We start from the raw sequence: 26,553 nt of genomic DNA, 5'->3' as shown, positions 1-26,553 counted from the left end.
AGGGTAAAACCATGGCCTCGGAGCTCTCTTCCCAACGTTGTGGAAAGACTTGCCTTTGCTGCACGGAACCCTGGAGGTTACAGCTGGGGGAACCCGGAGGCGCTAGGACCTGGTGGGCGCCCTGGATGCGGCCGCTTTCAGGAGGGCGGAGGAGGGAGAGGAGGAGGGGGAGGTGGGAAAGGAGGGGTGTTAAGGGGGGCGGGGGAAGTCATTTATGCAGAGCAGGCGCTGCTGCCATTGCCACTCAGAATCCCCGCGCGCTGCTCGGAGCCGGAGGGATCGCAGGGAGCGAGCAAGCGAGCGCTCGGAGCCTGGGCCAGCAGAGGGGGCGCCCGGTCGCTGCCTGCACCGCTCTCACTGGCTGTCTCCGCCGCGCTCGGGGGCCCCGGGAGGAACGAGAGCGAGTCGGAGAGTCCGGGAGCCGAGCCCGGCGAAGCCCAACTGCGGAGGACGCCCGCCCCACTCAGCCGCCTCCTGCGCCCGAGCCGGGGAGCATCGCCGAGCGCTCCGCGGGCCGGAGAGCTGGGAGCACAGGTCCCCGCGGCCCCAGGGATGGTCTAGAAGCCGGCGCGAGGCTCGCTGCTCTGCTCCGTGCGGGGGCTAGCCGCCTCCTACCGATCGCCCGGGGCTGCGAGCTGCGGCGGCCAGGGGCTGCGCGCCGGGCGGCCCAGGCCGGAGAAGTTAGTTGTGCGCGCCCTTAGTGCGCTGAGCCAGCCAGCCAGCGAGCTAGGGAGCAGCGAGGCGCCAGGACGATGGGCTGGGGGAGCCGCTGCTGCTGCCCAGGACGCCTGGACCTGCTGTGCGTCCTGGCGCTGCTCGGGGGCTGCCTGCTCCCGGTGTGCAGGACGCGCGTCTACACCAACCACTGGGCAGTCAAAATCGCCGGGGGCTTCTCGGAGGCCGACCGCATCGCCAGCAAGTACGGATTCATCAACATAGGACAGGTAATGAACTACAAGCTGGCCCAGCCCTAGGCCCTGAAGCCACTGGGGGCTTCTTGTCCCCTCTGCGTGAAACCCCCTCCCCCTCTTCCAGATGTGCTCTAGCAGCTGTTGCCCTAACTCTTGGGCGATGCTCTGTCTCCCGCGCGCGCGCGGACACACACACACACAGACACCCCAAAGTTGCCGGGTCCATGTTTTGTTTACTTGTCTTTTGCAAGCCACGCGGGACTGGTAGGGTCTTGGGAAAAATCCAGAGTGCCACCATGGTGGTTTCAGAGACGGCTGGACCTTTTAACCCGAAAAGTCGAGTAACACTAGAAATCCGAGGCAAAGTCTCAGAGGGTGATCGTGGGGAGAGGAGGATTTGAGGTCTTTTCGGGGATAGGGGGTGAGCGCGCCTCTGATGCCGGCGGGGAGGAAAAGCCTTTCCTGCTCGGATCTGAATTTAGCCCAGAAAGAAGTTTCCTCTTCTTGGGCGAGAGAACCGCTGGCGCTGGAGACGCCGGAGGCGCGAGGACTGGAGCTGGAAGGGAGGAGAAAGGAGGGGAGGGAAGAGGGGGCGGGACCCTGTGTGAGCGAAGATTTAGGGGAGACCTCTAGGCTTCGCCTTAAGCGAGGTCCGCGCGGGGGCTCCCGGAAGGGAGTTGGAGTGAGGAGGTGGGAAACTTCCGAAACCTGCTGGCTGGGTTCCGCTCCGGGAAAACAAGGAGTCTTACCCTGGGACGGAAGGTGCCAGGCCGGGAGGCTGCGCTGTGGGGCGAGAGTTGGGCAGGCAGCAGGGCGCGGGGTTTTTGTGGGGTGCTACTTGCGGGGTTTTGGCAGAGCTTCGCTGCTAGGGAGAAATGCCAATAAATTAAGGTGAAGCTATGAGGATGATTGGGAGTGGAACGGATTTGGAAGTACTCCGGGTTCAGTGGTCCTGGCTTCCTAGTTCTCTTCCCCCTACACCCCTGCGAGAAATGAGGGTAGAGAGGGCTATGAAAGTGAGTCCCATAAAGTACCCCCCCCACCACCACCACACACACACACATACACACACACCGCAAGTATCTTTGGGGCTGGCCGGAGGAGCTGGCCCCGGCTGGGCTCTGGCGAGAATCCGCTGGAATGGGAGGTGATGGATGGCCACTTTCCAGCAGGCGCGCTTTGGGGACTGCCCCGGGTGCACGCACCCCGCGTGCTCTGCCAGGGGGAAGGGAGAGGGAGGTGCTGGCTGGTGCCAGTGGAGTGGTAAGAGTACGGGCAGTTTCTGAGGCCACTGCGTTGCACGCCCAGGAACCCGGGGACACCCCCTGCTCCTCCCCGCCCGCCTGGGGAATGCGGTGCCTGGAGAGGAGGCAGAGCTGCTGTCGCTGCATCTAGAAGGAGCTGGGGAGCGCGGGAGTGTTCCGAGGAGCAGGAGCACAAGATCTTGCTCTTTGCCCGCCCAGAGGGAGGACTCATTCCAGAGAAGCTAGCCCTGTGGAGAACTCAGACTAGGGCAAGGGGCACGGTTTTTATTCCCTCCCGCCCCTGGAAGTGAGGAAGTAAGGGAAGCCAGCCAGATTTTGTTGCTTGAGTGCCTGTCATCTGCGGAAGATTTCCATTCTAAAGGCTTGTTGGGATTCTACTGGCTGCTTTTTCTCTGGAAGAAAACACCGAGTCCGTTCAGGTCTTGTTACGTGAACTTAAAGTTGGGCACTGCCTATGCCCTGAAAGTAGCTAGTAGTAGTAATCATCTCGGGTTCTGCTAACACTGAACATCTCACACCTGCCAGGCATTTTTGGAATAATAGATTCTTGAACGTACCCTTCTTTCTTAATGTCAAAACAACCTTGTTTGGCAAATGTCACCTCACACACAGGAGATGAGGAAACTGAGACCAGCTGGACAGTGGCAAAGCCATGATTCAGATCTGGGACTCTGACTGTTGCAAGCCCACTCCCCCTTGGATCCTGCCTTTAGGGAACCCTTCCATCCTATGGGTGAAGGAGGAAGTAAGTAAAATCTCCGTTTCCTTGAATTCTGATTTTCCAGTAGACTAGAAGCAAATATCTGGTCTCAATTCACAGCTATTTAGTTCAAACAAACCTAGATTTCTTGACTTGAAGAACAAGGGCAGAAACAGCTGTTACCTCTCTGAATTAAATGAGCAGAACTGGTATATTACAGAATCTGGCATAGTGAGATGGGAGAAATTGTCACGCAATCCGTTTTTGAATAAGCCAGCATTGCAATGTTCTGCAACCTCTGCCTGACTTTTGACAAAAGGCCTTATAATGAAGAGTTGTGGCTTTGCATTAAAAAAGTAATACTAAGAAAGTTTACATACAAATAACACCAAAGATGATTTATTGTGGTTTTTACAGCGCCGATGAGGACATTTAGTGCTTATAGGGATTACGGAGGACCCCTTAAACCAGTGTAAAAAGATCAGCTATTCTACAGTGGAGAGCATTTCCTCTGTAGATCAAAGGAGCTTAAGCCTATGCTAAGTCTTTGGGGTGGTAAATTGAGTTCACACGTGCAATATCATTGCACTGTAATGGCCAAATGTATTCCTTATTCATCCTTTACTGCTGTGACCCTTCAACACTTTAGACATCCTTTTGTTTTTCTTTTTCCATCAGTAAAGCAGCTGTGGATCAGTTGAGGGCAGTAACTAATTTGCAAATGTCTCTGGAATGTTCTGGTTTTTACCCATTTGGGCTTGGGGTCTTATCTTATATATTGCAAATTGGAACTGAAACTTGTTATTATTTCTGAAGCCATTTAGCAACCTGGTAGTATTTTTAATATCTTCAGTGAAGGTACGGTTTTGACCATTTACTCAGAATATCAATGTAATGTTTTGTGTAGCATCTTAGCCTTTAAAAGTCTCCAGAGGTAACATTTCTGACTTGGGAGTTTCTATGGAGAAGAATAGTTGTGCCTGTTCTGTTCATAAAAGATGGGATGTGAAGAGTAACACAAGAAGCCAACAAACCAGCAAAAAGGACGTGCTTGACTTCCAGAAGGGAACACAAATGAGGATGTTCTTGCCTTTATTTATAGAGCGAGCACATGTTTTCACAAAATGTTTATATTTTGTGAATGATTGTGCCTTGAAATCCTGCAATAATAATACTTAACCATAATCATTGTTAGTTGTGGTCATGTTAGCTTATATTATATTTTGGTTGGCATCAGAATCAGAGTCAGAATGCCCTGCTTTTCTTCCCTACAAGTTCTGACTACAAGCCCTCTTAGTATCTAGTCGGACGAGCACCTTCTGAGCTGCCCGAGAGTAGGAGGTGTGCATGCCTATTGACCTGCACAGGAATGGAGCAAGAGGCCTTTGTCCTCACTCACTAATCATGTGCTCTGACCCTTTGAGCTAACAATCTACTGGTTAGAGAATTGAAATGATGTAAAGGAATAAGACCTGACATATTGTTAATTGTGGACCTCCATTCAGACTAAATCTGCAAAGAAGAATTAATGTCTGGTTATTAGAATTCAGGGAGAAGGTCCCCTGTGAACAAACAGATTGTTTGCAATGCTCAATAGCTGTATTTATCCTTCTGCGAGTTGCTTATAATCCTTAATTCCAGCCTGAGTTTACCAGTAGCAAAGCCCCTTCCCCAAACCACGTAACAGTTTGAGTAACACCTCTAAAGGATAAAACTAGATGCAAGCCATACTGACTGGGAAAATATTTTACCTAGAGCCCCCCTGTTGATAGCATGTGGACTTGGAAACTCTGGAGAGGCCACTTTCAAGGCTGTGAAAGCAGGAAAGTCACTGAACTTAATGGAGCCTCTGTTCCTTCATCTGTAAAATAATAAATCTCTAGATAATAGAGCGAGTTAACTATGCATTGCTCAGCACATAGTTAGGCTTGCAGCAAAAGGTTTGTTTAATCTGAATCTGAGGAGAAAGGTCAAAATAAATGAGATCCAAAGTTTTAGATAAGGAGAAAGGAAGACATTTTTAAAATGGAGATGTAAAATGTGAAGATCAGGAAAATTAATATTTGAAGATTGCATTGCAAGAGCTATATCGTAGTTTTGTAGGCAGGGTAAATGATTTTCCTTTTCAACAAGTAATTTAAAATATTAATAGCTTAAAAATAGTTTTATGTTAGATTCTAAAGAATTAGGATTGATTTCCCATGGGAGGGCCCTCTTCCCTCATGGGTCCTTGTCATAGACCATGAAAGGTTATAGGATCAGCATACTGCAGATGGACGAAAGGGAGGAAAAATACCTGAGAAATTTTGTTAAATTATATTTGCAATTACATTCTGTTTTTCATTCTGAATGTAGCTGTATGAGTAAAGCCAGAAGAAACATTTTCCAAGTAGGTAGGAAGAGATACATGAGCGGAAGAACTTTATTCAGAGATGTCCTGAACACCTCCCACCCTGCTGATTAATTTTGAGCTGTGAATATTATAGGATGCTTGAAAGGTTGATTCACAGTGGGCAGTGAATTCTGGGTGCTTATGGATAGTACTGGAAATAGAGGATGTGGTTAGTCTGAGGGGTTGTGTGGGAGTGGATTGTGCTTGCCTAATAAATTCTTAGGCATTTTGTAAACGGGAGACTTAACTGGTGCTGTAGTCCCAGGTTGATCTCTGGGTGATACATCTGGCTTTGCACGGGGCAGCTCTTTATGCCCAAAAACCTTAGCCCTGATCCCTGCCACCCACTCTCATATGCATATATATATATTTTGAGACAGAGTCTCTGTCACCCAAGCTGGAGTGCAGTGGAGCGATCTCAGCTCACTGCAGTATCTGCCTCCCAGGTTCAAGCGATTCTTCTGCCTCAGCCTCCCTAGTAGCTAGGACTATGGGCACACACCACCACACCTGGCTAATTTTTGTATTTTTAGTTGAGACGGGGTTTTACCGTGTTACCCAGGCTGGTCTTGAACACCTGACCTTGTGATCCGCTCGCCTTTGCCTCCCAAAGTGCTGTGATTACTGGCATGAGCCACCACACCCAGCCACATATTTCTTATGATGAGGCCAATGAAGGAATAGTAGGGGAACCTTGACAGGAAAAAGCAATTTAGAGTTTAGAGTGCGTGGCCTGACGATGGTGAGTCTGTTGCATTAACCTTATAGATAAGGAATGGCTTGTATGTGGTCACTGGGGATTTCAGGGGTCTGTTTGAAGTGAAAAACTACATTTTTGTAAGCCTAAAGGCAGCTGACTTTGCCTTATCAATGTCTTTCATGGGCTTATATCCAGAGATCCTAACCTTAAAGGTCAGCCAGAGAAACAGGGTAGTATGCTGGGAAAATTTTCAGCAATGTCTGACTGTTTGGCTGAGAGAGGGAGTCCTGACCCAGAAATATCCCCTGGGCAGGGAGGAGTATTTGTGTTGTCGGTTCAAGTTATGTGAAGCAGTGTCTGGTTTTCACCAAGGCTAAAGTATCTCCAGGCATCGCTCTGCATTGAGACTTCATTATTCATTTAATTCAGGTTGTAATCAATGACAAAAAAAGCTGACTTTAGCTTCCTGGCTGGTAAAAATAAATGCTTATAGACATTCATGCATGCTAGAATACACGCACACCCACACACACATACACACATAGACCTATATATAATATATACACAGATATGTATGTGTGTAATATATGTATATATACATAGCATATATATGTCAATTTTTATTTTTACCAGAGTACAATTTGCACACAGTTTAGAGTAAAATAACTCATGTAGTGTTCTCATTAGTTTCAACAGATTATCTATCTCTACATCTAAGAGTACCAAGAAGGAACAATCAATGCCAGTAAATTCTCGAATTTGAGTTCATCCTGGGAGTAAAATTATATGGGAAAGAAAACAAGATTAAGAGCCAGGTTTGAGTGAAATTCCAGGTTCTTTGCTTTTATCAACCAACCTGACCCTCTGTTCTTCATTTTTCAAATAGGGAACCATAATACCTGCTCCATCCGTGTCATAGGGTTGCTGTGAAATCAGGTGCCCTAGTAGTAAAGATGAGTTTGTAGATAGCTCAAATAAGGTATAGGGAGCATTAGATGATCTTTAATGACACCAAAGAGGTGCAGAGGCACTCCAAGGAAAATAACAGCATGCAGCGACTTTACAGAGTCTGGTGATTGTCCATGGGGATATAATGGGGACTGAAAGGAAGAGGAGTGAGTGGTGTGCCTGATTCTCACTTAGGACGATGTGATAGCTATACTTTTCCTCCAGGAGCCATGGAGACAGGGCTGGGGTGGGGGCAACTGACAAGAAAATCAGCCAGCTAAGGCTCCCATCTCCTGTTGGATAGCCCTTCTTTATAAGACATATACAAATACGAAAGTGGCAAGATTTTCTTTCTTTCTTTTTTTTTTTTAAGATGGAGTCTCGCTTTGTGGCCCAGGCTTGAATGCAGTAGTGTTGCTATCTCAGCTCACTACAACTGCTGCCTCTCAGGCACAAGCGATTCTCCTATCTGAGCCTCTGGAGGAGCTGGGATTACAGGCATGTGCTACCATGCCTGACTCATTTTAGTATTTTTTAGTAGAGATAGGGTTTCACCATGTTGACCAGGCTGGTCTCGAACTCCTGACCTCAAGTGATCCGCCTGCCTTGGCCTCCCAAAGTGCTGGGATTACAGGCCTGAGCCATAGGGCTCAGGCAAAATTTTCTATTTAAAGTATCAAAACACAGTCTTTTAGTTTGACTCCAGTGTGATCTGTGTAGAAGACTAGTGGGAAGTAAAACTGAAACACAATAGGCACATGAGGAACAGAGATGGACTCTTTCAGGTGCAGGTGTCAAAAATCAACCTCATACTGCTTAAGTAAAACGAACAAACAAGCAGATAAGCAGACTGGGCATTTGTTGGTTTAAACAGATTCACATGCATTTATGTGCATTTCCGAAAGCAGAAGCTAAACCCATTTTGTAGTCAGATTTTACCTGATCCGCACTTTCTTCCTCGCAAAACCTGCCCTGACCTCAACTGACATTAATTAGGTCATTAATTTGTTTCATTGCAGAAACATGAATGAGCTTGATTGTGGGCATGTTGCCCTTGATCCATGGAGAGGTGTATGTAATACTCGAGTATGTGCCTGATTGTGCTTTTGTCACCTGATAGAATTCTGAATTCTGGAACATGTTTAAATCCAAGAGTTTCAAAAATAATGACTGTGGGCCTGTCCAGCTGAAAAGCCAGAGGTAGTGCTAATGTCAACTATTTCTCCTTTTTCCTCAAAGGCGCTTTCCAGAAAGCAGCAAATTCATGTGCTTCTTCATACCTTTCTTATCCAGTATTGAAATTAACCCCTGAAAAAGACCCCTCATTGGGTGGGGTCGTATCCCCACGTGTGGGCCAAAAATCACTTTGTCTAGGAGGGTAGCAATATTTTGATGGGTGAGCTTGGGTCCCATGTCCTCCTTTGAAGGGAGATGTTGACCTTTGATGAGCAGTCCACCAGTTGGGTAGGGATGGTTCCCCAAAGGAAAGTGGGCTGCTGTTTCTAGAATAAGAGAAAAGAGATGTGGGATAAGGAAGAAACCCACTAGAGATCAGGTCGTGCAGGCCCTAAATTCCTAGGCTAGAGAATTTCAATGTTGTCATTTAGGATAAGTTTATATTGAAGATTCCTGAGGAGAGGCAACAACCCACTGATTCCACCAATGTGAGTCTATCATGTAACATATAGATCAGAAAACGTCCTCTGTTCTCAAGGAGCTGGAACGTTTTCACCCGTAACTATCATTTGGTAAGACAAATCATAATGGACTTCTGGGTAGTGTAGGATGGTTCAGTTATGCCTTGGGAGAGTCTGCTGGTAGCAGTGTGCACGATGAACTGAATGCAGAATGGCAGAGTGGTGATTGTGTTGGCAAAGATTACTGATACTGAAAACAGGAGCCGTGACAATGGAAAGATTTGGAAGTTCTTGTAGAGGATGATTCAATAGGGCTGGGTAACTAAATGGAAGTAGGGGATGAGGAGGAGGGAGAATGCGAAGGTAGCTGCAAAGTGTTAGCCTAGGGACCAGGAGAATGGTGGACCATTTTGTAGAATGAAGACAGTCTGCAGGATCATTTTTGAGAGCAAAAGGATAGGCCCAGCATTAGTTTTCTTTTAGATTTATTTGTATTATATATATTTAAGATATACAACATATTTTGATATATACATATACAATGAAATGATTGTTACAGGTAAGCAAATTTACATATTTATCATCTTCCACAGTTACCCGTTCTATTTGTGGTAATCTGTGTGCTAGTCTCTTAGCAACTTTTCAGTAAACAACACAGTATTATCATGTTGTATATCCCTAGCACTCCTGCCACACATTCCATCTCTAGACAGATTCATCCTACATAACTGTGAGTTTGCACCCTTTGACCCTCATCTCCCTCCTCCCTCTCCTCACCCCTAATAGTCACTGTTTTACTGTTTATATGTAGTCAACACCTTCCCCGCCAGATTCCACATATAAGTGGGATCATCAACATTCTTTTTGTTGGAAGATAGAAGGACATGCAGATAGCAATGTCTAGTAGGTGGAAGAACATTTAGTTTGGAGTAAAAATTGGCACTCATCAACCTTAGTGTAAAGGAAGCTTGTGGAAGGGCTTAGCATTGTTAAGAGACGAAGCATGAAGAGAGGGAAACTGAGACGAGAAGGCAGACAGAAGAATGTCTCCACTTAGGGAGCAAGGGAGAATGGGAGTAGATGAAAGGGCTGGGGAGGCCACGAAGATGCAGAGAGCCATGGGAAGAAAGGGTTCCTCCTTTGGATGGTGTGCAGTAGTAAGAAGTGCTATAGAAAGAATCCAGGAGGATGTGTGCTAAGTGGTAATACGGCTTCCAGTGCTCTTAGCGCCAGTGCTTGATTGGATAGTGGAGTGGAGGTCAGCTTGTGGGGCAGGAGAAACGGAGTACAACAGTTTTGCATTGCCCATCGGCTTCTACCCACCTGCTGGCCTCCATTCCCTCCTTTCATCTCTTTCTAGCCAATGTGCTGAAGTAGTTAGGATCATAGGTTTAGAATTAAAAGGGTTTGAAACCTAATACTGCTCCTTCCTGGCTGGGGACCCTAGTTAAGTGTCTTAAATTCTCTGTTACTCAGTTTCTTCATGTGTGAAAAGGATGTAATAACAAGAGTGATCCCCCATACAATCATTGTGAGGATGAGTTAAAAGTAGCTAGAATAGTACCTGGCAACACATACTCAGTAAATGAGTTACTATATCTGGTTTAAAATTTTTTGGCCAGGTACAGTGGCTCATGCCTGTAATCCCAGCACTTTGGGAGGCTGAGGCAGGCAAATCACTTGAGGCCAGGAGTTTGAGACCAGCTTGGGTAAAATGGTGAAACCCCGTGTCTACCAAAAATACAAAAATTAGCCAGCTGTGGTGGCATACAGCTGTAGTTGCAGCAATCTGGGAGAGTTGCTTGAGCCTGGGAGGCCAAAGCAGCAGTGAGGCGAGATCACGGGGGCAGCAGTGAGCCTAGTGCCACTGCACTCCAGACTGGGTGACAGAGTAAGACTCCGTCTCAAAAAAAAAAAAATTTTTTTTTTTACTCTGCAGTAAATCAGTTCACCCCACTAATTATTTTTCACCTCCTCATTCACTCTCAAACATGTCCAAGTTGAGAAAAGATACAGTCACCCCAATTGTATGTGAATTTGTGTATGTGTGTAATTACACATCTATCCTTCCACTTGTTGGTGAGCTTTTTGAGAGGGCAGTGCCTCATTCATGATTGTATCCCCAGCACCTAGAACAGTGTGTGGCACAGGAGAAACACAGTGGGCACGCGGGCAGGGGGCATACAGGGCGTAAGTAAAGAGGAATAAAAAATCTGTCTGGAAAGGAAGAGAAATGTTGGTGCCTCAGACTAAACAGGAAGGAAGGGCGAGTGGCAAGTCAGAGGAGTTCTGCTGAGGAGAAAAGGAAGTGTAGAGTGGCCTCAATCTCAGTTACTTAAAAGGATTATAAATCATTCTACTCTCAAGGCATATGAACATGTATGTTTATTGCAGCACTATTTACAATAGCAAAGACTTGGAACCAACCCAAATGCCCATCAGTGATAGACTGGATAAAATAATGTGGCACATATACACCATGGAATACTATGCAGCCATAAAAAAGAATGAGTTCATGTCCTTTGCAGGGACATGGATGAACCTGGAAGCCATCATTCTCAGCAAACTAACACAGGAACAGAAAACCAAACACCACATGTTCTCACTCATAAGGGGGAGTTGAACAATGAGAACACATGGACACAGGGAGGGGAACATCACACACCAGGGCCTGTCAGGGGATGGAGGGCTAGGGGAGGGATAACATTAGGACAAATACCTAACGCATGCGGGGCTTAAAACCATTGATTGGTGCAACAAACCACCATGGCACATGTATACCTATGTAACAATCCTGCACATTCTACATGTATATCCCAGAACTTAAAAGTAAAAAAAAAAAAAAAAAAAAGGTGAAGACCACCTGTGGCAAGTTGAGGTGGGGAGGGGGGCGACGGGGTGAAATGGATGTCTGGATACTTGAGTATTTTGAAAGACTTTTAGGAAATGCTGATGACAGTCAATGAATGATGACTGTATAAAAATGTGCCAAATAGCAATGAGGTTATTTGCTGCTTGTCCTTAGCCATTGCACAGCGAGTAGCGATGAAATGAGTGAGTGAAGAAGAAATGAACCAGTCTGTATTGTTTTGTGCCTTTCTCACTAATGCTTAGGAGCCTGAGATTAGAAAAGGACAAAACAGGCCGTGCACACTGGCTCACACTTGTCATCCCAGCACCTTGGGAAGCCAAAACAGGGTGATCAGGAGTTCGAGAGCAGCCTGGCCAACATGGTGAAACCCTGTCTCTATTAAAAATAGAAAAATTAGCTGAGCGTGATGGTGAGTGCCTTGTAATCCCAGCTACTCAGGAGGCTGAGGCAGGAGAATCTCTTGAACCCGGGAGGCAGAGGTTGCAGTGAGCCGAGATTACACCACTGCACTCCAGCCTGGCAACAGAGCAAGACTCCATCTTTAAAAAGAGAGAGAGAGAGAGAGAGAGAGAGAGAGAGAGAGAGAGAGAGAGAGAGGAAGGAAGGAGGAAGGAAGGAAGGAAGAAAGAAAATGACAAAACAAGGAGTTTGAATTCACCAGAGTAAGAAGGAGAAAGACTCTGGGAAACTAGAAGGCAAACAGTTCTTGAATACGAAAGGTGCCACCTCTGACGTGGTTGACCACAGGCTGTGAGGAAGGTAGTGGGGCCAAAATGGGACTACTGGACCAAAGGAATTGGCTGGGTGTAGGGGCTTTATGAACAAAAGAAAAATGGATGGCCAGTTTGATAACAGTGGTAGAAGCAGAAAAATGAGAGCCATCCCAGAGAGTATTTTATTTTTTTGTAAACTATTAGCTAGAGTTGTTCTGCTCAGTGACAACGTCCAGGGTATGGAGATGCAGAGGAGACGACAGACAGAGAACAGGCGAAGGCTAATGGGTTGAAAGAGTCAAGAAAGAGAGGGTAGAGTATTTGAGGGGTTATCAGTGTGTAGAAGAAGACGATTCCAAGTAATTTGTGCTGATGTATCCACTGGGCAGATAAACGTGACGCTTACCCCGCATTTTATTCTCTTTGGGTAAATGTAGGTATTATCTCTGCTTTACGCATCTGTGTGCTATTATTTGCACTGCAGGTCCCATACCAACTTAAGGGATAAAGACAGACACATGGGTGATTGCTTTCAAATCCCAAATGCACCTTCCCATATTCGGTTTAAAAACTGAAGATTGCGTTGAACACTGAATATAGAGGGAACAGTGGAAACAGAGAATGTAAAACCAGAACATAATACTTAAGAATGATTTTTAAAATGGTCTACACGAGCTCATATTTTAGGTTGACTTTTAGCTTAAGTTGTCACATAGTCTACTTTCCATCTCAGAATTATAACAGATAATTATAACTCTAACTTATTCACATGTCATGTATTCTGCCCTTTATAAACATATTTTATATAGTACAGTAAATCTGTGTTCTGAACATGCGTTTCATTTATTCTTAGCCTAAACTTTACCACCTTATAGGAATATAGATATATTTTTAAATATGAGTCTTTAAAATTATTTATAGATTGCTCTATCTCATGTAACATTTTTCAATTATTCTATATAATAATCTTGTTTACATTTGTATGACAATCTGATTGCTAATTTAGGTTAGCATCACGAAGTATTTAAGTTTCTATTTCAATTTTTTGTGCATTATCTAAGAGGTTAATTCTATCCTGGGAAAATTAGATTTCGGATACCATACCAGCATTGAACCTAGTTAAGATTTATTAAAAGCAAGTCTTTCCTTGTTGCCTTTCCCAGTATGACAAAGTGTTTATATTCTCTCTCTCTCACTTTCTCTCTCTCTCTCTCTCTCTCTCTCTGTGTATATATATATATATATATATATACACACACACACACACACATATATGTATGTGTTATCTCAAATAAGTACTTTAGGGATGATATTTTTGTAATAAGTACTTAATATCTGGTATTTTTCTATACTGAGAAGCTCTTACAGCTGTAAAAATATACCAGATCTCTCCATATCCATGTTCCCATGCTTGCACCTTGTTTTCTCTGGTGAGAGTTCCTCAACCAAAATAAAGCTGGGTAGTCTGAATACAGAGCAGGGAAGAGAGATCATCCCAGGGCCTTTAATTTTGTAAGCAAATATCCCTAATGTAAATTTAGAAAGATACTGCTTACTCATCCTGTGCCTATTATAGTTTCATTTAACTAATATGTTTGTGTGTCGGGCGGGAACCCCATTCATCAATTTCAAAGTTTCTCTAGAGAAAACAAAATTGTAGGCCACTTAGGATTTATTACAGGCTAGCTTCCAGCAAAACCTTTTTTCTTTGAGTTTAACTATGGGGCATCTTTCTATTTGGTGCTCATGGACCAATTTACCAGATGCTGCATTCTTTGACTCATCACAGGATGATGTCATTGCTTCTGGGCTGGTTGGACAATGCTGGGAACCAGTAAAGGAAACTCAAAGCTGAAAACAGGTGACTTGAGTCACCCTTCTAGATCCAGCCCTGCCATGAAGTTGTCACATATTTATGAGCCAGCCACAGGTTTCCTTTGTCATAAAAGATTAATTCTATTTATTGTTTTATTTAAAAAATAGTTATTGAGGGACACTGTCAAGAAAGTAAAAGGACAACCCCTTTATAGGGACATGGATGAACCTGGAAACCATCATTCTCAGCAAACTGACACAAGAGCAGAAAATCAAACACCGTATATTCTCGCTCATAGGCGGGTGTTGAACAATGAGAACACATGGACACAGGGAGGGGAACACTACACACTGGGGTCTGTTGGGGGGAAATGGGGGAGGGGCGGGGGGTGGGGAGGTGGGAAGAGATAGCACGGGGAGAAATGACAGATTCAGGTGAGGGGACGGAAGGCAGCAAAGCACACTGCCATGTGTGTACCTATGCAACAATCTTGCATGTTCATCACATGTACCCCAAAACCTAAAATGCAATAAAAAAAAAAAAAAAAAAGGACAACCCACAGAATGGGAGCAAATATTTGCAAATCGTATCTAAGGAGGACTTGCATCCAAAATGTATAATGAATTCTCACTCTCAGTAATAAAAGGCCAGCTGCCCAATTAAAAATGGGCACAGACGATCTGAGTAGACGTTTTTCGAAAGCACATATGCAAATAGCCAAGAAGCATATCTAAGACGTTGAACGTCATCAGTCGTCAGGGAAATGTAAGTCAAACCCTCAGTAAGCTACTTACCGGTTTACACTCAGTAGGATGGCTATGATAAAAAAGATCATTCCCGTTGTAAACTCTGCAGTTTACATAGGGAATGTGCTAATGGGAATGTAAAGCTGTGAGACCACTTTGGAAAATTGTCTGACAGTTCCTTAAAAGGTGAAACATACAGTTACTGTGTGACCTAGCAGTTCACTCCTAAATGTATACCCAACAGAAATGAAAACATATGTCCACACAAAATCTTGTAGATAAATTGTTCACGATAGCATTATTCACAATAGCCAAAAAGTAGAAAAAGCCCAACTATCACCGGATAAATGGAAAAGTAACGGATAAATGGATAAACAATGGATAAATGGATAAACAAAATATAGTGTATTCATATTAATATTGTGAACTATTTTTTCACAATGGAAATGAAGTTCTGATACATGCTACAATGTGGATGAACCTTGAAAATATTACGCTAAGTGAAAGGAAGCAGTCACAAAAGGCCACATATTATATCATTCTGTTTATAGGATATGTCCAGATTTAGCAGAGGTCTGTAGAGACAGAGGTAGATTAGTGGTTGTGTAAGGCTGGAAGTGTTGGTGGGAAATGGGGAGTGGCTGCTAATAGGTATGAGATTTCTTGGGAGGTGATTAAATGTTCTAAAATTGATTGTTGACCAGGTTCACTGGCTCTTGCCTGTAATCCCAACACTTCAGGAAGCCAAAGTGGGAGAATTGCTTGGGGCTAGAAGTTCAAGACCAGCCTGGGCAGTAAAGTGAGACCCTCTGGTCTCTACCGAAAAAAAAAAAAAATTAGCAGTACATGGTAGCCTGTAGTCCCAGCTACTTGACAAGCTGAGGCAGAAATATGGCTTGAGCCCAAGAATTTTGAGGATGCAGTGAGCTGTAATTATGCCACTGCATTCCAGCCTGGATGACAGCAAGACTCTGTAATAATAATAATAATAAAATTGATTATGGTGATTTTTGTACAACGTTGTGAACATGCTAAAAACAATTTAATACTCTACTTGAAAGCAGGGGTCCCTAACCCCCAGACTGTGGACTGATATGGTCCGTGGCCTAATAGGAACCAGGCTGAACAGCAGGAAGTAAGCGGCAGGTGAGCTGTTCCACCTCCTGTCAGATCAGTGGGGATGTTAGATTCTCATAGGAGCGCAAACCCTATTGTGAACTGTGCATGTGAGGGATCTAGTTTCTGTGCTCCTTGTGAGAATCTAACTAATACCTGATGATCTGAGGTAGAACAGTTCCATCCCCAAACCATCACACCCTCCCCTGTGTGTGGAAAAATTGTCTTCCAGGAAACTGGTCCCTGGTGCCAAAAAGATTGGGGACTACTGCTTTAAATGCGTGAACTGTTTGGTATGTGAATTATATCTCAATACAGCTGTGAAATAGTTATTGGGTACCTATTTTATTAGCCATTCTGCTATGCACAATACAACCACATTTGTCTGCTCACATGGTGCTTGTATCATAGTGGGAGGAGACAAGTCATTAGCCAGTAATGACATGAGTAAAATAATTTCAAATTATGATAGGTGCTGTTGGAAAGCAACATGTTAGGATACTAAAGTGTGACCAAGGGTGAGAGAACTCTTTTCGTTGGTCAGGGAAACTCACAGAGGAGGAAACACTTGAGTGGATACCTAATTTTAAGAAAGCACCAACTACATTGTAGTCTGGAGTTGGGCAAGGTCTTTGTAAAGGAGATAGCAAATGCAAAGGCCTCTGAGGAAGAGAAGGCCAGGCAGGGTAAATGGAGACTAGTTAACAAGGAAGAAGAGGTGGAGCTTGGGATTGGAGAGGATGATCGTAAGGCTTAATTTTGGTGATGTCATTTCCCTGTTCAGAAGTCACCAGTAGCTCTCCTTGGCCTATCACATTGCAGTGGATTCCTTCTCTAGGCTTTTAAAGGCCTGTACCTACTTGTCCTGAAATATCTTTTCCATCATTTCTCCTACTCTTTCCCTTAATAAAACTAGACTGACCTTCCCATTGTTCCCTAGATATTTCGCTCAATGCTTTCCTGTTGCTGTGTCAGTCTTTCCGCCTGAGTTATTCTCCTGATCTGTTGCTCCACTGGAAATTTTATCTCTTCTTGAAGACACCTCTCAAATGTCACCTCTTGTCTGTGGCCATACTAGGCTGAATGCGCCCTGTCTCGTTAAATATCACTTCTTTACCTACATTTTGCTTTGGATGTATGGGTAAACTATAGGTATAGGTAAAATAGCTCTGATTTTTAACTTGATTGACTTGCATAATAGCTTGCCCAAAATTCTCTTAGGGGATTAAATACAGTTAAGTTTTTCTTTTATGTTTTCTTTCTACAGGGATTTAATTATTACTCTGTAGCATATAGCATAGTGTCTCACTCTTTATACATAGTCATTAAATATTGGTTGAATTCTAAAGTATTTTGCAGACATGGAATGTACATACAATGTAAAATAAATATGAACATTGGAGAAAAATTACAAAAAAATTCTATACAGTCAAGAATAAAATCAATAGTGCATTGTGTATTCTATAAAGCGGTATGGCAAAAAGCAGTGGTCCAGCATTGATGAATCATTTGCATGTGGATTCAGAAGTCCAGGCTTCCTGGGAAATAGCCTAGCCCTTAACTTTTAGCAGGTTCATTCTTCTGATTTTGACTTCTATGAGCATTCCTGGTGTGAGAGTCAGAGTACACAGTGTGACAGCATCCACTCCGAGAGCCAAATACCAGATTATCCTACGACTGGGATTGCTTCTCTGTGGATCTTGGTGAACCCTAAGAACCCTTCTGGCTGTGACCATCTCCCTGGGGTGGCAGTGAAAGTCTTTTGTCTATTGGAGCAGTGGGAAGAACAGCACAGAGTTCCCTAATGAAGGAACTGGTCAGTAGTAAGGAACAATTTCTAATCACGGGCAAATTTTACTGTGTATGTACAAGTAGCAAAAACAAGCAGGTTTGGTGCATATGAAAGGTCCTAAGGTTCTGTATCAAATAAGTTGTAGACTCTTGTCACGGTCAGAGGCTCATGGCAGGGCCTAGCTGGATTGGCCTTTTAATCACCAAACACTGAAGTTAAATCTGGAGAGGAGGAGTAATTGCAGACTCTAGAACAAACAGACATAAATTAAGCCCGCAGCTCAGTCCTTAAGGAGTGGCTTCAGAAACATCCTTGGAGATAGGAAACAAACTCAGAACAAATAGAACAAATATTTATTGGGAGTTAACTCCCTTTAATGATAAAAGGAACATTCTCTTGGTTGGGTGACATGGCCAGAAACCAATCTCTCAATAGAGATAGTCTCCCCATTTGGCCTCTTTTCTTTTATCAGATCCAAGCCGCAAATGTCCAGGCCTTCAGGCTTGGGCAGATAGAGGGAAAGGTGAGTTCTATTTTCTAGGTCAGATAAAGGAGCAATGGAAAAGCTGAGCATTTTCATGGGATGTACGGTTTGAGAGTAGAGCTAATCCTTCCTCACAGTTGTGATAGACCTACTGTCAGTAAGGTCTTTGTCACTCTTATTTGGATTATTGTGCAAGTCTTATCCTGTCCCCACTGTCTCTCCCTTTCCTTTGGTCAAAAAGACTTGACTTCTTCCTCTTCCTTTTTCTTCTCTTTTCTTCCCGTTCCTTCTTTTATGTTTTCAACATCATTCAACCCGACTATTTTGCCATTCTGTGCACATGCACTGGCATGTCCTGCTTTTCTGCGTCTACTCATGTCATGCTTACTGCCTGGACATCTGCATGTCCAGATCTCGCCGTGTTTTACAAAGCCCTTCTCAGATGTCATTTCCTCAAATGAAACTTCCTATGGCTAAGACCTCCTTTGTTTAAACTCTCATGGAACCTTGTATACTTCTTTTTATTGGCATTTGGCATTTTCATCTTACATACTATCTATTTATCTATCTTTCTGATTTTCTCTCCTCTGCTAGATAATAATCCCCTTAAACATAGGATTTCTTGGCAAGGTGCAGTGGCTCATGCCTGAATCCCAGCAATTTGGGAGGTTGAGGCGAGCACATCACCTGAGGTCAGGAGTTCTAGACCAGCCTGGCTAACATAGTAAAACCCCATCTCTACTAAAATTACAAAAATTAGCCAGGCATGGTGGTGTGCACCTGTAGTCCCAGCTACTCTGGGAGGCTGAGCAGGAGGATTGCTGGAACCCAGGAGGCGGAGATTGCAGTGAGCCAGGATCATGCCACCCAGCCTGGGTGACAGAGCAAGACTCCATCTCCAAAGAAAAAAAAAATAAACAAGATAGGATTTCTATGTGGTTCACCTTTGTGTCTCAGCTGGCACCTAGAAGAGTTTTCTGCAGTTCAAATACCCTCAGAAACATATTCTAAAATGGATAAATGGCAGTGGGCAAAGCCAGGCAGACAGTAAATAAATCCTGCAGCAGTTGTTAGTACTGCCCACTGACTGTTTCTGGTTCTCTCCCTTGGCTGTGTTATAAGATTGAATTTCCCTATATGTGGTGTTGAGCATGTCCAGGTGACTTTTGTTGGCCGGGGAAATGTGAGCAGAAGTGACACGTGTCCCTTCATTTACAGTCAGTGAGTGATTTGTGGTGAGTGCATCTGCCCTGTGATTGGCAAAGCTCCAGATGGCGGATGCTTCATTAGTCTCGGTCCTTGAGGGATATGATGAGCAGCATTCCCAGCCCAGTGCACAATAGATACATAACACAAGCTAGAAATGAACTGTTTTTTTGTTTTAAGTCACAGAGATTCATGGGATCAGTTCATTCCAGTGGAACGTAGTCAATCCCGGCAAACACGAAAGACCAAGCTCAATAGTTTTGTCCTTAGCCTCGCATGCAGTATAGACTAAGATATGAGATCGAAGGAGAGAAAAAGATTGCGATACTCTGGATAAGAACTCTGTGATGTAATAGGACGACCTTAGTGATCTCCAGCATACATTTTGCTGATTTTTAAATTAGTAATTATATATATCCAAAAATATCAGAAGCCACTTACTAGGTATTTCCAAGTGTGTAGCTATGATTCTGTTGTTTAGAGATTCGCATTTCCTGAAAGAAACCCTAAAGGTCCTAGAGCTTAATTGCCCTCAGAGTTGCTGCTTTGTCCTCTCATTGGATATTGACCTTGCCAGTTCTTTGGATGAGACTTATTCTATGAGTTCAGATAGACCTGTTAATCACTGGTGAGCCTCGTTAGAAAATTCAGAGTTTGTTTTTCTTTCTCTTTCCAGGAAGGCAGAAACTTAATATGTTGAAGGTTGTCTTTTATTCTTCCCCATCAGTTGAAAATAATGTTAATTTTGTACTTCAAAAAAATCGCTTAATAGAGAACTCTCTGTTTGCCAATAGCACTTGCTCGTGCCTTCGCCGAGGGCCCATTGTGCTTCCAGAATTATGACAGCCACTGCTACAGGATCCACTTCAATGTGCCTCTCCATTCCAAAGGACATTATGCTTTAGTTGTGAGAGAACTGGCTTCACAAACCTATGGGTATCTGTTCACTCACTGATTTATGTGATGCGGACACAGTGGGGAACATCTGAGATTTAAAATGTGATGGCCTGAATTTCCAACTGTTGAAATGCATCCAAAGCAGCAGATTTTTCTTCTTTGGCAAAACAGAATTGAAGCAACATGCAGTGATTTGGTTTGCCGATCTGCGATCTGTTAAAAATCTGAATAGCTTAAAAATGGGGAGAGTAAAGTCTGTATAATGTGAAAAATATTCTAAAGGTCACATGGTTGTAAAGTCTTAGGCAAGCTAGGAATCATGAAACTGGAACTATTTTGAAGTAATTGATATATAGCATGTGAACATATAGTTTTTTGTTTGTTTGTTTGTTTGTTTGTTTGCTAAGACATCCTATTGCCTAAGTTGTTAAAATCTTATTTTGTTCCATGTAATTCTGAAAAGGCAGAGTTTGTAGAGAACCCAGGAAGTCTTTCTCCCACTTTCTAGTCTCTCGCCTTTGGAGCTCATGGCTGGCATTTTACTTGTTTCTTTCACTTGTGAGTTTTCTCTTTGCCATCGTCGCGTCCTTCAACATTCATTGCAGGTATTTTAGAATGCCCACATTGTGCTGAGCACTGTACTAAGCCCTGAAGATGCAGTGGTGCACAATGATCCCTGCGTTCTTGGAACTGAAGTGCTTATCAGAGGAGTTTATCAACTTACTTCGAAATAAATCACCTGAAACTCAGTGGCTTAACACCACAGTCATTATTGTTTCTGAAGCGATGAGTTGCCTGGTAGGTTCTTTAGGTGATTGCTGGGTCACCTGGTGCCTGGCTGGGCTAGGATGGCCTCACTCACATATCTGGTGGTTGGTGCTGGTTGCTGGTGCTGGCTTGGGTTATGGGGGTACCTGGCCATTGTGTTTCATTATTCAGCCAGCTAGGTATCTTCCCATGGTGACAAAAAGGTATCCCAGCAGCTAGAAAGAGGTAAACTCAATATGCAAAGTGCTTTCCCAGTTTCTGCCTGTGTCTTAATATGCCACAGGTCAAACCAAGTAATACGACCAAGCCTAGCTTCAAGAGGCAGAGATATATATTTCATCCCTTGATAGAGTTGCATAGAATTTGTGGTCATATTTTGCAGTTTATCAAAGTGATTGGTAATAATCAAATGAGCAAGAAAGAAAAGGTATGTCAGATAGTGGTTAAGTGCTATGGATAGAGAACAGGAAAGGAGAAAAAAGAAAAAAAGAACCACAAAAAAGCAGTGAAGAGGGGAACAGAGACTGGAAGAATTTTTTTTCAATTGTAAACAGGCTTAGGAAGTCTTCATGGAGAAGGTAGCATGGGCAAATACGTGAAAAAGGTAAGGGAAAGAAATGAGCCGCCTTTCAGATGTCTGGAGGAAGCACGTTCTGGTTGAGGGAAGGGCCGGTGCGAAGGTCGTGGACAGGCGAGAGAACCCTACTATGTTGGAGGCATGCCAAGAAGCCCGGTGATGCTGAGTGAGCAAGCGTTTGGTAGAAGATGGGCTGGAGGGGCAACGGGAGTGGGTCAGAGAGACGGGTTAGATTTTGGAGGTTGGTGCTTTTCACACTTTCATGTGCACCTGGGGATCCTGTTTAAGTGTAGTTTCTGGTTTAGTAGCTCTGAGATGGGGCTGAAGGGTCAGCATTTCTAACAAGCTCTCAGCTGTTACCGCAGCTGCTGCTGGTTGCGATCCTGAGACAAGCTTTGAGGAGGAAGCCTGTAGATCTTTGCAGACCTGCATGCACTGTCGGTACTTTGGATTTTCTCTGAGTGAGGAGGGAAGCCATTAGACAGCTTTGAGCGGATAGATATGTGACCCGTTCTTTACTACCTGATAACAGAAGGTAATTGTTGAGAATGTGTAAATAGATACACATAGTCTAAGGAATGACTTCAGTCTGTAGAGAACATTGTCTATTTAGCTTGCCTTAGCTTCAGTCATCTGAATATCGTTTCCTCTACAGAAAATTTTTTTCCTCTGCTCTTTTGCTAAATGGTAAAGGGTCCTAGCTCTGGACACCTCCCTACCCCGCTCTCATATCAGCTCCTTTCTAGAATGAACCTACTCTGTCTCCTTGCAGTCGCTCAAGCCCTGAGTTTTTGGAACTCTTCTTACTTGACCTTCTATTTCCTTGAGCCTCAGCTCCCTGACTCAGGTGTTTCTCAATCCTGGCTACTTGTTTCAAACAACTAGGAACCTTTAAAGACAATTTCAGAGAGCCCGGTTAATTGGGTTTCGGTGGGATCTTAAATATGCAGCCAGGATTCATAACAAGGACGAGACACACGTTCTTCCTCACCACCTGGCATGCTGGCTGTTCCCACAGAGCTTGGACCTTCTCTTTCCCAGAGGAGTCCACTGTCCCTCCACTCTGGTCTCAGCCTTTTCTCTTTTCATTATCATCAAAGCACGTGAATCATTAGCTTATTTTCAACTCTACTGCATTTTGATGCGTCAGTAGTCAGATTTTGCTTAATTACAGTGATTCGTACTTGAGGTAGGGGATGATCGTCGTTACGTAGCTACAGATATGTGAGTATTTAAATATTTGTTGATGTTTGGTGTCACGTATTTGTGCTTTTGCTTTTTAAATGTAATTGATTCTGTAGAAGCCTTGTCCACATAACAAATCTTTAAGTAAACTTCAGGGTCTTACCCAGGGGATACTGGGAACATAGGCTGGTGGAAGATATTTGGCTTCAGGCTGCATACTTATGAGATACCGTCCAATGAGTTTTTAGATACAGTTTTGTGCCCTGTCTGGATTGAAATAGTGTTCCTTTAAAAGTTTTCATCTCACGTCTCATTACCACATCTCACTGCTTCTAGTACACCAAAAGCTAATACATATTGTGCATTCCAGAACTATCTGGTGAATAGTATAGCTGTCTTTGGAGGTTACATGTAAATATTAAAATTAAATGAGCTACATATTTTGGCATTTTTTTTTTGTAATACAGTAGGAACCTAATACAGTAATTCCTACTGTATTATTAAAAAAGAATGCCAAAATATATACATAGAAGTAGCCGGGGTCTGTCTCAAACTTTGCAAGGCCCTTCTGAAACCCTATATTATTCCTTAAGATAATGTATTTTTTTCCTCCTCTTTTAATCCAGCCTATATATATAGACAGATAGATAGATAGATCTTATTTATAGGTCCAGTTTGTTCTTAAATGATTTGTAGTTTTCCAATCATTGGAGGAAATAAGGAAAAATGAAAGGCAGTGCAAATTGTTATCTACAAATTGTGTCACAAATTTGCTGTATCATCATGTACCCGGAATGACTTGGCTGTGCATCATTAACTTGTAACAGATTTAAACTAATTATTAACTCAACCAGATGGGTTTACTTGAGTGTTATCATAAAGGGCTCTGAGATGTGAGAGTATGACAGAGTTCCATAAAATTTATTGCTTGAATCTTGTTGGATCCAGTGTTCCATTAAAGCTGTGCCTTTTGCCCCTGCAGTACCACGTCGAATTTGGTTGTGACTATCAGGAAGAGTGTGTTTAAATTAATGGGAACTTATTTGTCTTGAAAGAAATGCCACTTCCAACAGCCCATGGCTTTACAGGAGCCCTAATACTAGTGTCCTAAAATATAAATGACCCTTAGGTAGTTTTAGATGACCCAATTACCTAAAACCCAGTGACTATTGGGATTTAGAGTTGGGAACAAGAATGTCACCTGGCCCCCTCATTGTAAAAATGAAAAATCTAAGTCCTCTATCAGTATGGAGAGAACACTGAACTGATATTTAGCAGAACTGAGTTCCAGTATCTTCAAGCTCTGATTTTGAAAGCAGCTCCTGAGACTTGCCTCATTAATAGTGTGGTGAAGCTTTTCTATTCCTCAGGATCCTCAGTAGGATGTATATATTTCTTTAATAATTCTTGCTAATAAGTTTTGTATTTATGAGGATCTGTGTTTCTTTAGGAGATATGTGTGTGGGAAAAATTGATCAAGAGAGTTAGCATGTACAGGTATATAGCATAAGCCAATAATTCAATATTAGAGGAATTTTTTTCCTTCTGTGAAAATCTAACTTTTACACCCCTTTGATTAAACTGCCTTGATAAGAAATGATAAATATTCTACACTTTGACACAGCAAAAGTTGTGAGGAATAGTTTACTCTTCTACCTTGGTGACTTTAGGAATAGGGTAAATGATTGATTGAATGGCTAAAAGATGCTCATCTTGGTGTGTCCCTTGGAACCAGAGAACTCTTTCCTAAGGGAATTTAGAGGGCTCATCTTGGGGAGGTGTGCATAGTGATGTCTTTCCAAGTAGGAATGTGAGTATGTTTTAATGGGGATGGCTTTACCTATGACTGCAGTGCTAAGGGCCAGCAAGCTAACCTTGGCTTTCCTTGGCTGATCCTGACTGTATTAAATCGTTTGTGAAATTGTGTGATGAGTAAGTTGCTGCATCCGTCATATCGAGCAGCCTGTTCTGTTTTTGCGTCTGTAGAAGTTATACAGTAACTAAAACAGTAGAATAGAGACATATCTGCATATCTAATGCAGTCACTGTTAAGAATCAAAATTAACATGATACATTTGAAATAGAAGAAAGTGCTTGTGGCTGTGGGAACCATCTTTATCACTTTAATTTGTCGGGGCTTTAAACCTTTTTCACAACTTAGTGACAGATGGTTGGCGTGTTAAAACTAAGAGGGTTGGTTGAGGGATAACATGGGGAGAAATGCCAGATATAGTATGCACCTAAAGTAGAATAAATAAATTAAAAAACAAAAACCAAAAAACTAAGGAAAACTTGTAAAGCCCTGTTCTTCCATGAAATTACCGGTGTGGATTTGAACAATGCAAATGTAACAATCAGGCAATATCCAGTGTTTGGATATTAAAGTAATTCATGGATTGATTTTCAGTCATGTAGAAGCCTCTGATAGAAGCTTTTTATATATAGCACCACCACGCCCAGCTAATTTTTGTATTTTTAGTAGAGACGGCATTTTCCCATGGTGGTCAGGTTGGTCTCAAACTCCTGACCTCAGGTGATCTACCTGCCTCGGCCACCCAAAGTGCTGGGATCACAGGCATGAGCCACTTGCAGCTGGTCGCTTAATATTATTAAATGCACTTTTTCTTCATTTATGCAGATATGCGGAATTGTCCAGATAAGTATATGTTTTGAGTTACTACAAAAGTCTTTAAATGTTGCAGTGATTCTTTTGGTAAAACACTGTATTGAGTTTATCTTTTAGGTCAACAGTAAGTACTTAGGAATGATGGAAGAGAAATGCTTAGAACTCAAATCTAGTAATCTAGTGCTGGAAGTTACTTTTATTTATTTATTTATTTATTTATTTTTTGAGACAGAATGAGTCTTGCTCTGTCGCCCAGGCTGGAGTGTGCAATCTTGGCTCACTGCAACCTCTGCCTCCCTGGTTCAAGTGATTCTCCTGCCTCAGCCTCCCAAGTAGCTGGGACTATAAGCATGTGCCACCAAGCCCGGCTAACTTTTTTTATCTTTTGTAGAGATGGGGTTTCACCATATTGGTCAGGCTGATCTTGAACTCCTGACCTTGTGATCTGCCCACCTCAGCCTTCCAAAGTGCCGGGATTACAGGTGTGAGCCACTTCTCTGCTTCTGTTCAAGAAGTTACATGTTTTTAAACATCCCATATAACTTTCTTTTTCTTTTCTTTTCTTTTTTTTTTTTTTTTTTTTTGAGACGGAATCTTACTCTGTCACCCAGGCTGGAGTGTGGCGGCCCAATCTCTGCTCACTGCCACCTCCGCCTCCCACGTTCAAGCAATTCTCCTACCTCAGACTCTCGAGTAGTTGGGATTACAGATGCCCACCATGATGCCCAGCTAATTTTTGCATTTTTAGTAGAGATGGGCTTTCATCATGTTGGCCAGGCTGGTCTCGAACTCCTGACCTCAGGTGATCCACCCGCTTCATCCTCCCAAAGTGCTGATCTAACTTTCTATTTTATGGATACAAACATTTATTTGGTAGGCATAGTGGCCATTTAAACTCTCTTTTTTGGGTTTGTTTGACATATATTTAAACTAAGCAAGCTGGTGAGCTAAAGGTCAGTGGACTTTTTACGTTAAGAAAGAAAATTAAGAGCTTAGGACTTTAAAGCCTGGCTTGGAAATTGTTGAGATAAAGATTAATCTTAAAGTTAATCAGGTCACGGTTGAAACTTTAATAAAAATTGAAAATATGACTCCAAGCACCAATTATGATATACTTTAGCATTTAGCCTATTTCGGTTTAATCTAGTATAGTGAAAATAGCACTGAGCATGGTGTCAGAAAAATCTTGTTTCTTTCTCTTG

General features: G+C 43.1%; 1 protein-coding gene across 4 annotated transcripts in view; it reads left to right on the top strand.

Annotated features, from left to right (window-relative positions):
- Nucleotides 1-232: 232 nt before the first annotated feature.
- PCSK5 (proprotein convertase subtilisin/kexin type 5) overlaps nucleotides 233-26,553 on the top strand; it is a 467,438-nt gene continuing 441,117 nt past the window's right edge. For all 4 annotated transcript variants that reach the window (XM_074394654.1, XM_074394653.1, XM_074394657.1 and 1 more), the window contains exon 1: nucleotides 233-944. In XM_074394654.1, coding sequence (XP_074250755.1) covers nucleotides 753-944 — 192 coding nt within the window. In that variant the 5' untranslated portion in view covers nucleotides 233-752. The remainder of the gene's footprint in view (nucleotides 945-26,553) is intronic.

Source organism: Saimiri boliviensis, chromosome 2 (genome assembly GCF_048565385.1).
Source record: "Saimiri boliviensis isolate mSaiBol1 chromosome 2, mSaiBol1.pri, whole genome shotgun sequence".
NCBI lineage: Eukaryota > Metazoa > Chordata > Mammalia > Primates > Cebidae > Saimiri > Saimiri boliviensis.
The sequence above is the reverse complement of the archived record's forward strand: the minus strand, read 5'-3'. Positions and strand labels throughout refer to the sequence as shown.